The sequence below is a fragment of the Dendropsophus ebraccatus genome, chromosome 11 (assembly GCF_027789765.1).
Source record: "Dendropsophus ebraccatus isolate aDenEbr1 chromosome 11, aDenEbr1.pat, whole genome shotgun sequence".
NCBI classification, from domain to species: Eukaryota; Metazoa; Chordata; class Amphibia; order Anura; family Hylidae; genus Dendropsophus; species Dendropsophus ebraccatus.
In genome coordinates this window covers 83291696-83304426 of record NC_091464.1, presented here as the reverse complement: position 1 = coordinate 83304426, position 12731 = coordinate 83291696, and the positions used below count along the sequence as shown (strand labels likewise).

The window sequence follows — 12731 nt, the reverse complement described above, 5'->3', positions numbered from 1 at the left end:
CTAAGGCCTCTAACAGCAAAGCTACAGTTTCTTTTGGTGAGCCACAGAACCGCTATGCAGTGGTAGAACTTCACAGGGGTAGAGAAGCCAAATAGGGAACACCTTGTCCACACCAAGAACCTCTCTACAAAGTGCAGGGCAGTTACCTTAGGAGTCATAGGAACTGACCCCAGTGGAAAAAAGGCACAGAAAGTCTACATATTCCACTGTGCAGTGCTGGACAACTGGGAAGTCTCGGGAGTCTGCTTGTCCCAGATAACAAGGCCTGGAGCTCGTATTACCCACCTAGGACGGGTAGCCCACAGCTAGGGGACATAAGGCAGTCAGACTAGAAGTCATCCGTAAGTACGAGTATTCTTTATTTCTTCTTCTACATACTTCTATTGTTTCAGCAGAGTACATTTCTACATTGGGCAGGGCCCCTCTGGCAACCCCTCTCCTCTATCCTCTCTACTGCAAAGAACCTTCTTATTCAAAGCACCTGGTTTATACCTCAACTACTAGCACCTGAGTCTCTAGCAAGATTGTATACTTCCATACCCCCACACACACCTGTACACTTGGTTTACTTTTATCTTTGTGCTGGTGAGGTGCCAGACTGCCCAGGGTGGGTCAACTTAGATCCACTCAGTAACCACACCACCGTATCAGCTGACCCGGCAGGGAGATCACCCAAACACACTCCGCGCCTCACTGCACATATATAAAAATATAGCACAGATGTATATAATTTGGTGTATATACACACCAGCCAGATCACAACTTTTGGAATAGAGTGGTGGTCAATAACCTAGACAGTGATGTCAGCAATAAGAGGAAAAGAGCAGCATATCAGGAGGAGGAGACAAGTTGGCTAAATGATTGTATTTGCAAAAATATATAACTTGAGGAGCTCTACAAGTATAACTATATTAGATCAGATTAGGGAATAGCCCTTTAACCCTATTTGTTGAAAAAAGTATTCAGAACAGACATAGTACGAGGATGTCATCTGAGGCTGTATGCCGCCTAAGGGCCTTATGTGATGTTGAAATAATCTTACATGTACTCTTTGGTCAGTCATTGGAAATAGATATTAGTATTACAGGCAATTGTTAGTCCACTGGGAAGGCTAAACAAAACAAAGGCATCATTCAGTCATGTTAAAGAAGAATATACTGATTTGGAAGGTTAGACTAAACTGAAGTAAAGGAATAGTAGTATAAGAGCATACGTTATGATGTTCATCTAATCTCTTACTCTTGAGGAATTGGTACCATCACTGGCATTAATAAACATTTAGGGTATAAACCCACACACCGTATATGCAGCATATTTACTGCTGCGATACGCAGCAAACTCGCAGCAGATTAGATCTAAATAACTGAACACAGCATCAAATCTGTACCAACAAATCTGCTGCGTATTTGTTGCATATCTGCTGCGTATACGGTGTGTGGGTTTATACCCTTATAGCAAATATTTCTCTTAGGCTGGGTTCACACTGTGTTTTTGCAGTCCATTTAGAGCGACTCTGAACCCACAATCTGACCCCCCCCCCCCAAACCACTTGTACTTTCGGATAACTGCTTTTAATCCAAGATCTGTCCTGGGGTCCGTTCGGCAGGTGATGCAGTTATTGTCCTAAAAAACAACTTTTAAACTTGCAGGCTGTGACATACGGGAGTATCTGTGCTCTAACTTTGCACCACCCCTCTGTCCCTCCTCTCCGCCCTCTTCATTATTAGGAATGCTCCAGGCAGATTGCCTCCTATTCCTCACCTGTGTCAGCCCGGCACATGGGTTGGATCGTTAAGGACCTGTGCAATGTTAAGCATGGAGAAAAAGTTCCAGTGGCATTTTTAATGATGAAGAGGGTGGGGAGGAGAGACGGAGGGGTGGTTCAAAGTTAGGGCGTAGATACTCCCGTTTGACACAGGGCTGCAAGTTTAAAAGTTGTTTTTTAGGACAATAACTGCATCACCAGCCGAACGGACCCCAGGACAGATCTTGGATTAAAAGAAGCTATCCAAAGGTACAAGTGGTTTGGGGGGGGTCAGATTGTGCGTACAAAGTCGCTTTAATGTATATGTTTTATGAAGGAAAAAAAAAAACAGATTCACCTGTGTGCAATCCATTTGGATCCATTTTTCCAATTGACTTCTATTTTAAAAAAAATAAAAAAAAAGTTTTTTGTGCACATTAAAAGTAACTATTTAAAAACTGATAAGTTTAACAAACTGCAAAATCGCAGTGTGAACCTGGCCTTGTATAGAAATTTCTATTCTAAATGTACATTTATAACTACATACAGTACATGTCAAAAGTTTTGATTGGTCCGGGTCTGAGTGTTCACACCTGTACTGATCGTGAGAACGGGGCGGGAGAAGACCACGCTGCAGCACGTCCATTCTTCAGAGAATGTGACTTATAATGGAGCTCTATGTCACCTGACTCCTTTTTCTAACACAGAGCAGGGACAGGACGTTCTCCTGATCGGTACAAGCCTGTATACTCAGACCCGGACCGATGAAAACTTTTGACATGTCTCTATGACATGTCAAAAGTTTTTTGTAATAACAGTGACACTTTAAGGTAGAAACCATTGCCTACCATCTATGCAGCACATATACTATGGCGATTTCATAGGTAGTGAATTACATTCAATTAACTGTGATATATTTTTGTCCCCAGTTCATTTTATGCAGCTTTATGTCCAGTCCTCCTGAGCTTCGTCTCTTTAACTATACATACCCAACCTGGTCTGTTGTGCTTGGTTACTGTATCGGTACATCTTCATTCATCTGCGTTCCAGTATACATGGTGTATCGACTGGCTAGCACCCCTGGCTCCTTAAAAGAGGTAAGAAAAGTGTATGGACGCTTATAGAGTAATATCAGGATGCATACTGTGTATTTCCCCTATATACAAAATACATGTAGACAATGCTGAGACTACTGTGATTATGAGATACAGCCGGGGAGAGAGAGCGCAGCAGCAGTGTGATCCACTTCCCAGTTATTTAAAGTTATTTTTCGTGATGAGTACTTTTAAAGCTCCAAAGTAAGCAGGACGTCAACCAGTTAATTTGTCAGAACCTGAGAGGTAAGACACAACCAGACAGTGGGCCCTAGGTCCGAACCCACCAACTGTCCCTGCCTACTTGCCTTAGTCGGCCCTAGGCGGCCGTGGACAACCACAAAGACGTTCCCTACACTACGTGGCACACTAAACAAGACAGATAGACTAAACACAATAGAGAGTAGTGAACAAGCCGGGTCAAACCACACTAGCAACACAGTACAGAATCGGTAAAACAAAGGGTAGTCACAGGTCAGGCGGGGAGTCAGAATCACGAGTCGAGCAGTCAGAAGGAATTAGGACAGGGTACGCAGGAATAGACACGGGGAAGCTGAGACGAGGGGTTAACCTAATAGCCAGCGATTAGAAGCTGGCTCTGACTTTCACTTATACTGGATCAGGAGCCTGGCTGATTGGTCTGGCCTCCTGAATCCAGCCGAGGAACAGCTGCGGCACTGCAGGCTGAGTGGCAGAGCGATCCGTCACTCAGGGTGAGTAAAAGGCCACTCAGCTGTGTGCCGGCCGACCGACTGACAGTCATATGAGACCACGGCGTCCCTGGTTGTCAGGGACGCCGTCGGGTCTCCATGACGTCATTAGGCTCCGGCGGGTGGAGCGACGGCACGCTCCCGAGTCGGCCCCCGGAGCCAAGCTGGAAGAAGACGCCACAGGAACCTGGCGAGGTAAGTTCCTGACATTACCCCCCCTCTTATGAGGGGCCTCAGGACCCTTATCCACTGGACCAGGCTTAGACAGGTTCTGTGAATGGTATCGTCGGACCAAATGAGAAGCATGCATGTCCCTAACTGCCACCCATGTACATTCTTCTGGTCCGAAGCCCTTCCAGTGGACCAGATACTGTAAAGAGCCCTGTATCAAACTAGAGTTCAGAATTTTTTCCACCTCATACTCCAACTCGCCCTGAATGACAAGTGGAGCAGGGGGAGGCGATGGGGATACCAGCGGCACATATTTTTTCAGCAGAGACTTATGGAATACTGAATGAATCCTCAGAAACGTAGGTAGTTTGAGTCTGAAAGTAACAGGATTAATGACCTCCACAATAGTATATGGCCCAATGTATTTGGGTGCCAGCTTTCCTGATTGTACCCTCAATTTCAGATTTCTAATTGAGAGCCAGACCTTATCGCCTAATACATATAGATGGACAAATATGCGTCTTGTGTTAGCATACTTTTGGTGCACAGTTTAGAAAAAATAGCCTCATTTACAGATTTGGCAGAGTGAATGGAGTAGTACCTAGGAATAAAACCATAATTACAAAAAAAAATGGCGACATCTTAATAGAACGTTGCTCATGATTGTTAATAGCAAATTCCGCTAGAGAAATGAAATCCCGCCATCTGTCTTGAGTATTTGCCACGAAACACCTCAGGCATTGCTCCAAAGACTGGTTGACCCTCTCAGTCTGCCCATTCGTCTGGGGGTGGAAGGCAGATGAGAAGGACAAGGAGGTACCCAACTTGCCTCAAAACTCCCTCCAAAATCTAGCCACAAACTGGACACCTCTGTCGGAAACAAGGTTTTCAGGGACACCATGCAAGTGCAGAATATGACTGACAAAGAGCGTGGCTAGTAGGCGAGCACTTGGGAGTTTACGCAGTGGAATGAGGTGGCACATCTTTTCACAACCACCCAAATGACAGTTTTCCCTTTAGACACTGGCAAGTCAGTAATAAAATCCATATATAGGTGCTTCCAGGGTCTCGTAGGGACCGGCAGAGGATGTAACAGCCCCTCCGGTGGCCTACGGGGAACCTTGGACCTAGCACAGACCTCACAAGCTTCAACAAATGATTTAACATCTTGGGCCCAGGTTGGCCACCAGTAATGGCGTGAGAGCAAATATTTAGTACCTGCTATCCCTGGATGCCCCGCCAAGACGGAACTATGAATCTCCTCCAAAATCCGGAGGCGAAGGTTCAGCGGCATAAACAGGAGGGGCTCAGGAGTGTTATGGGGGCCAGACCCTGAGACTCCTCGATTAGAGTCACCAGGTCCAGTTACAGGACGGACACAACAACACCGGGTTTTAAGATCGTATCTGTCTGATTCTAGTAAGAGTTTTTGATGTCGAAGCTGCGAGAGAGGGCGTCAGCCTTGACATTACAAGAACCAGGAAGATAATTAGGTAGGAAGGTAATTTCAAAGTCGAATCTAGTAAAAAATAAGGCCCACCTGGCCTTACGTTGAAAAAAACGTTTAGCAGTATCAAGATAAACCAGATTCTTATGGTCCGTCAGCACTGTCACCTTATGTTTGGCCCCTTCCAAGAATTGCCTCAATTCATCAAACGCCATCTTTATTGCCAGTAGTTCTCTATTCCCAATGTCGTAATTGCGTTCCGCTTGAGAGAACTTTCTCGAAAAGTACGCAATCAGCCGAAGGTGAGTAAGAGTGTCCGATCCCTGGGATAAGACTGCTCCTACCCCTACCTCGGATGCGTCCACTTCCACAATAAACTGGCTCGAAGTCTGGCTGGGCCAGCACTGGAGCCTCTGAGAAACAGTGCCGAAGTGTGTCAAATGCCTTGACTGCCCCTGTGGACCAGTGTACTAGATCCGCCCCCTTCCTGGTCAAATCCGTGAGAGGTTTGGCTATGATTAAGAACCACTTAATGAACTTTCTATAATAATTCGCGAAGCCTAAAAACCTTTGTAAGGCCTTCAGGTTGTTAGGTCGTTCCCATTTTTCAATGGCTGCTACTTTGAGCGGATCCATACCAAATAAATTAGGAGTAATGTTATAGCCCAGAAACTAGACCTCCTGGATACCGAATTGGCATTTCGACAACTTGGCAAAAAGATTATTTTATCTCAGAAGCTCCATTACCGTACAAACATGCATCATGTGAGAAGACCAATCTGAGGAATAAATCAAAATATCATCTAGGTAGACAACCAAAAAACAACCTAAATGCTCATGAAAGATGTCATTAATAAAGTGTTGGAAGACCGCCGGGACATTGCATAACCCAAAGGGCATAACAAGGTATTCGAAGTGGCCCTCTGGGGTATTGAAGGCGTGCTTCCACTCATCCCCTTCTCTAATCCTGATTAAATTATATGCCCCCCCGCAAGTCCACCTTAGAAAACCATTTGGCTCCCACTATTTGATTAAACAGATCAGGAGAATTAAGGGCAGCGGGTGCTGATTTTTAACTGTAATTTTGTTTTGTTTCCAGTAATCAATACAGGGCCGGAGACCCCCGTCTTTTTTTTCCACAAAAAAAGAACCCTGCCCCCATGGGAGAGGAGAACGGATGAATGTGGCCCTTACGCAGACTGTCCTTTATGTACTCCCACACAGCTTCCCTCTTAGGACAGGACAAATTAAATATACGACCTCGAGGATATTTGGCACCAGGAACCAAATCAATAGCACAGTCATATGGTCTGTGGGGTGGCAACCCGTCCACCGTTTTTTCGTCGAACACATCAGAATAATCCAACAAACATTCTGGTACCTCATTGTCCTTAGAGGAACATTCTGCAAGAGATACCGTAATGCAGGGAAGAAAACACTTAGGCCCCCATCTCACCAGTTCCCTGTTGGCCCAGTCGAAGACGGGGTTATGTGCCTCCAACCAGGGTAATCCCAAAATCAGAAGACAAATTATTTATAAGGAGAAAATCAAGATTTCCGACATGGACAGACCCCACCTTGACTTTCAGGTGAGGGGTTATATATTGTACGTCCCCTTGAGCAAAGGGAGAAGAATCGGCTTCAGTAACATTCACTGCGCACCTGAGCTGTAGGGGACATACCTCTAAACCAGAAAAAAACATAGGGTTAATAAAGTTTGCTGACGACCCAGAATCGACCTGGGAGTACCCAAAAATATTTTTATTTCCCAAAACCAAAGAAATAGGTAACAACAGCTTATTTTTGAAGGATAACTGTGCGCCTGAGAGACCCCCTCAATAGTCTCTCAGGCGCTGAAGTTTTCCGACGGTGGTCCCGGTTTGGAGGGACATTGCTGAAGCTGGTGACCTGTTTTCCCACAATAAAAACACAGATTATTCGGCAAGCGATGGGCTCATCGGGCTTTGGCATCAGTGGCGTCCACCTGCATAGGCTCCTATGGCGTGGGTAAGCTAGGAAGGGAAGGTTTAGGGTACGAGAGAGGTGAGACGGAGGTTCTAGGATGGTCAGGAGTACCCCTCTCTGTCGGTCCCTTAATCGTCGGTCAACTCGAATAGCTAGGGTCATGCTCTCTTCAAGCGAGTCGGGAGTGGGATATGCCACCATGTCCTTCAGTCGGTCACTAAGTCCCACCCGAAACTGAAAACGGAGGGCAGAGTCATTCCAGGTGGAGAGACCACTCCACTGCCTAAACTCCGAACAGTACTCCTCCACTGGACATCTGCCCTGTCTCAACCCTGTCAGCTGACGCTCAGCATTGGCTACACTATCCGGGTCATCGTACAGCAATCCTGATGCTACAAAGAATTGGTCAGTGGTCCGTAGGTCAGGAGAGTCAGGTGGTAAGGAGAAGGCCCATTCCTGTGGTGCCCTTGGAGAAGGGACATGACAATGCCCACCTTCTGGGTCTTCTGAGGTCTCCTGAGGAGCGGGGATGTAACATAAAAAATAAATTACATCCCTCCCGGAAAGCACGGAATTTCCTCCTGTCCCCCGTAAATTTGTCTGGGAGCTGAACGGGTGGCTCCAGAGGTACTGGGGAGGTCACAGTAAGTTGTTGGGTTGCCGCCTTCTGATCCTGGACCCTTACCGCAAGCTCCTGAACCATGGTATTGAGCCGCTGCATTTGGTCCACTAAGTTAGCCATGGCGGTCCTGTTGTCCATGAGGCAAATGACAGTTTTGGGCTGGCTATTCTGTCAGAACCGGAGAGGTAAGACAGAACCATACAGTGGGCCCTAGGTCGACACCCAACCACTGTCCCTGCCTACTTGCCTCAGCCGGCCCTAGGCGGCCGTGGACAACCACGAAGAGTACATGGCACACTAAACAAGACAGCCAGACAAAACACAATAGAGAGTTGTAAACCAGCCAAGTCAAACCACACAGGCAACGCAGTACAGAATCGGTAATACAAAGAGTAGTCACAGGTCAGGCGGGGAGTCAGAATCACGAGTCCAGCAGTCAGAAGGAATTAGGACGGGGTACGCAGGAAAAGACACAGGGAAGCTGGGACCAGGGGTTAACCTAATAGCCAGCGATTAGAAGCTGGCCCTGACTTTTACTTATACTGGATCAGGAGCCTGGTCCGGCCTCCTGAATCCAGCCGAGGAACAGCTGCGGCACTGCCGGCCGGCCGACTGACAGTCACGTGAGACCGTGGCGTCCCTGGTTGTCAAGGACCCTGTCGGGTCTCCATGATGTCATTCGGCTCCGGCGGGCGTAGCGATTGCGCGCTCCCGAGCTGGAAGAAGACGCTGCAGGAACCTGGCGAGGTAAGTTCCTGACATAATTATTTAGAAAATTTGTACAGGTTTCTAAACAACAGTTATTGTAGAAAGCGTAATGTTTAAATTACAGGGTGATTTACCCATATTTATAAAAACTAGAAAAACGTCTATAAAGCGGGCCTGTCAATAAAAAAAAAAAATCACTTTTGGCATGTTCTAGGGACATGTCAAAATTTTTTACTGGTCCAGGTCTAAGTGTGGAGATTCTGATTGATCAGTGGAATGAATGGGAAGAGCAGTGTGCTGCTGTACAATCCTCTCCCCCACTCTGTGTCTATGAGAGCATTGCTTTGGTGTAAGAGCTCACTGTACTGGGTGGGAGCGCGACTGGAGGAGGAGCATGGTCTGCATAGCGGGGTCTACAGCACTGTACTCTCCCTCACCTTCCAAATCATAGCAGATCCACTTCAGGCTGGGGCTTGCATCAGGGGACAGGACTGTGGAGGTAATCTCTCCATAGCTGTAACCCCTCTCTCCCCGGACAGATAGCGCTGCATGTATGTGCCCACATCTGCCCTGCTCATTCCTTCATGCTCCCTGCAGTCTCTGTCAGCCCTTGTGTTTCCCATCCTCTCCATTAATGTACAGCAGTGCTTCTCAAACTTTTTCTGCTGGAGTCTCACCCAAGAGAAAGAATTATGCCTGTGCCTCACCATCTATGATAGAAGTCCATGCACATATAAAAACTATTGCTCACTATTACCCTCCATTTGTCTCCTAATCTCTGTATAACATAAAATAAGTACAAAATGATGGTCACAAAATGGTCACTTTTGTGAGAACTGCCTCCCCAGCAACTAGGGGGCGCCTCACAGTTTGAGAAGCACTGATGTTCAGTAACTTATAATATCACATATTCAGCTGTTTCTCATTGTTTGTTTCATTTTTTACATTGTTTTACATGTTATTCAGAAAAAAAAAATCATTATTTTTGGGGTGTGGAACCAATTGTCTGAATTTTAATTATTTCTTATGGGAAAATTTGCTTTGGTTTGGACTACAAGCGCGGTCCCGGAATGAATTATGCTCATAATCCAAGGCACCACTGTATAACTACATTATTACTATATTATAACCAATGATATTAAATAAAAATCCTGTTAATGTTTGTCCTTTATGTTGTTGTCTCCTGACAGCGCTTCATCAAGAGTATAACCCCGGAATCGGCAACAGAAATCCCACTGGGAAGTATTCACATGAATGCCGTGTAACCTGGAAACAAAACATTTCCCGTTCCTGTTTGCAGACAGCGCCCCCTTCCCCCATTCTGTGCCTAAGGAAAACTTTTTAAACCTCAGACTGTCTATGGTTCAACTACCCACACTGCACTGGGTGATGCCAGCGAGGCAGACTGGGCACAGGTTACATCCCTAACATCATTATAGCCGCAACTATTACAGGGTCCAATTCCAAGAATATTAAATGTCCATGACTGAATGGGAGTATGCATGTGTCCTATGATGTTGAGAACATGTCGATATTCTCTGATATGAGAGCAAAATATTCTTTAAAGCTTCATTTTTTATTAGTAATAGATACTCTAGAGCTCTATGTAGCATCAGAGGCAGAAGCACAGTATCAGAATCTAATACAAAGATACCTAAAAGTTATAAAACAGACAGCCGTCAACCTAAAGCTAGGCATAAAATCCAACACGTGAAAGCAGGACTAACCAATACTGGCGTTAATATATGATGGTATACCCAAATGGCTCCAACCCATAAGAGGGCCTGCTGGGTCCACTGAGTACAGGGTCAGATCTAGAGAGGGAAAGCCCCCGATATATCCTAAAGCAGGGATGGGGAAGCTTCGGCCCTCCAGCTGTTGCAAAACTACAATTCCCATCATGCCTGGACAGCCAAAGCTTCGCTTTGGCTGTCCAGGCATGATGGGAATTGTAGTTTTGCAACAGCTGGAGGGCCGAAGCTTCCCCATCTCTGTCCTCAAGGCTTAGCCCATCTCGATAAGAACCAACCCTATCGTAAACCTGGATGACTCCTAACGATTTCCAAAATCTATAGATCTTTACTATTTATTAAATGTTTTATATTGTATGGCTTTAAGGTTGATGGCTCCCTGTTGTATCACTTAGGTAGAGCTGCATGTTGAGGTATATTGTGTGTCCCTATTATGATGTGTTCCTGTCCCTTATATTGTCTAACTTGCAGGTGAGAAAAAAAACGAAGGTACATGCGGTGTAAAGTCCTAGCTCTGGATATGCGGGTAAATCCTTCTATAGCTGTAATAGTCCTACAGTGTGCCCAGTGCAACTAACATAGATAGGGGGAGATTTATCAAACATGGTGTAAAGTGAAACTGGTTCAGTTGCCCCTAGCAACCAATCAGATTCCACCTTTCATTTTCCAAAGAGTCTGTGAGGAATGAAAGGTGGAATCTGATTGGTTGCTAGGGGCAACTGAGCCAGTTTCACTTTACACCATGTTTGATAAATCTCCCCCATAGTCTCATTTCTATGATAGTACCTAAAATATTTAAAGGGGTTCTCCAATGATCTAACCTATTTTTTACCTATTTGATTTTAAGTTTACAATAAAAGGAAAGGAGAAACATAATAAAATAACTTTATTTACCAATATAAATTTATTAGACAGCTAAAATAGGTTTCATTATTGGAAATTCCCTTACGCTGGGTTCACACAACGTTTTTGCAGTCCGTTTTTTTTTTTTTTTTAATCAGTTGGATGCATTTGTGTACATCCATTTTTCCATTGAGTGCCATTATCAAGAAAACGTACACAAAAACAGACGACCAAATTTTTGTCTATGTAAAAAAAAAAGGATGCGTTTTAATCTGTTTTTCTTATAATGAAAGTAAATTTAAAAAAAGGATCAAGATGGATGCACACAAATGTATCAGTTTTTCTTAAAAATGGATGGAAAAAAAAACGGATTTCAAAAAGGTAGCGTGAATCCAGCCTTAAATACCAATCTCAATGTAAAACTCATTGCACCTCTTGATGGCGGTCCCATGACAAAGCACAATGTACTTACCTACGAACAGTGGTTTTCCATTTAGGTGGCATTTGCATCTAACTTTTACTTTCTGTGCCAATCTAAGCTGTATAAATCAGCCACACAACATCAGTTTCATAGGTGGTATGAAAAGTTGAAGTGACTGACAGCAGAAATTTCTAGAAAGATAGAAACCACCGGAAGCGCACATAGCGTAACACTGCAAACTGTCAGGTAAAGCAGAGATGACTTTATTGCACCTCTGGCGGTCATGCTTTGAGCCAGACAACGCCAATCACTTGTCACAGGGTTGCCACCTGCTGCCCGTCCACAGGACTGGGAGAGCCCGGTATATAGATTCAGAAGACGTTTTCATGCTGAAGGTCCAGTCGTGCAGAGATCCAGGGAAACCAAGGCGCTAAGAGGTTACCCCATCAAAGATGATGGGAGACGTAGTGGGGGAGGAAAGCAAAGTTTTATCATGAGGTGATGATGGATCTGATGAAGAGGGCAGCCTCGAAACACGTCATCCGTAATATGACTTCACTATCTTTACCACTATGTCTCCCATCATCTTTGATGCGGTAACCTGTCAGCGCCTTGGTATCCCAGGATCTCTGCACGACTGGACCTTCAATGTGCGAACTTCTTGCGTGTCAGCAGAAATTCACATTTCAAACTGCTGACACTCTTAGATCAAGGAGACACATGGTACCTTTTATATCCAGCAGTGCTTCCATAATGTAGAAAATGGCTTCTGTTCTATAGTGCAAAGTGTCAAAGAGGCGTTCCCAAACTCCTGAAGTGCTAAGGGCTGTAATGCCTCCTCGCTCCCCCTCCCATTTAATCCCTGCTGGGAGCTTAGCTACCAGCTCACTATGAGGTATGGGAGTGGGAGCATGGAGGCATTACAGCCCTCAGTATTTGAGGAGTAGTAGACGCTTGGAACAATCTTCCAGCAGATGTGGTTGGTAAAAGAGAATGTAAACCTGGGATAAACATATCTCTATCCTAAGATAATATGAAGGGAAATACTAAAAGGGCAGACAAGATGGACCAGGGGTCTTTTTCTGCTGACAATCTTCCATGTTTCTAGGAGCTTGGGAAAGCCTCTGACACTCTGCACAGGAGAATAAAATAATTTTTGTATGTTCTGGAAGCACAGACAGATATAGGAAAGGTACCAAGTGTCTCCTTGACATAACATCTATATAATAGTGTTTGCAGTTTAAAATGAGGATTA

At 45.1% G+C, this 12731-nt stretch overlaps 1 protein-coding gene across 1 annotated transcript in view; it reads left to right on the top strand.

Annotated features, from left to right (window-relative positions):
* Positions 1-10314, top strand: part of SLC6A4 (solute carrier family 6 member 4) — a 111854-nt gene extending 101540 nt beyond the window's left edge. The window contains exons 13-14 of the mRNA XM_069945635.1: positions 2674-2841; positions 9652-10314. Of these exons, the coding sequence (XP_069801736.1) occupies positions 2674-2841; positions 9652-9726 (243 nt within the window). The 3' untranslated portion in view covers positions 9727-10314. The remainder of the gene's footprint in view (positions 1-2673; positions 2842-9651) is intronic.
* The last annotated feature ends 2417 nt before the right edge of the window (positions 10315-12731 follow it).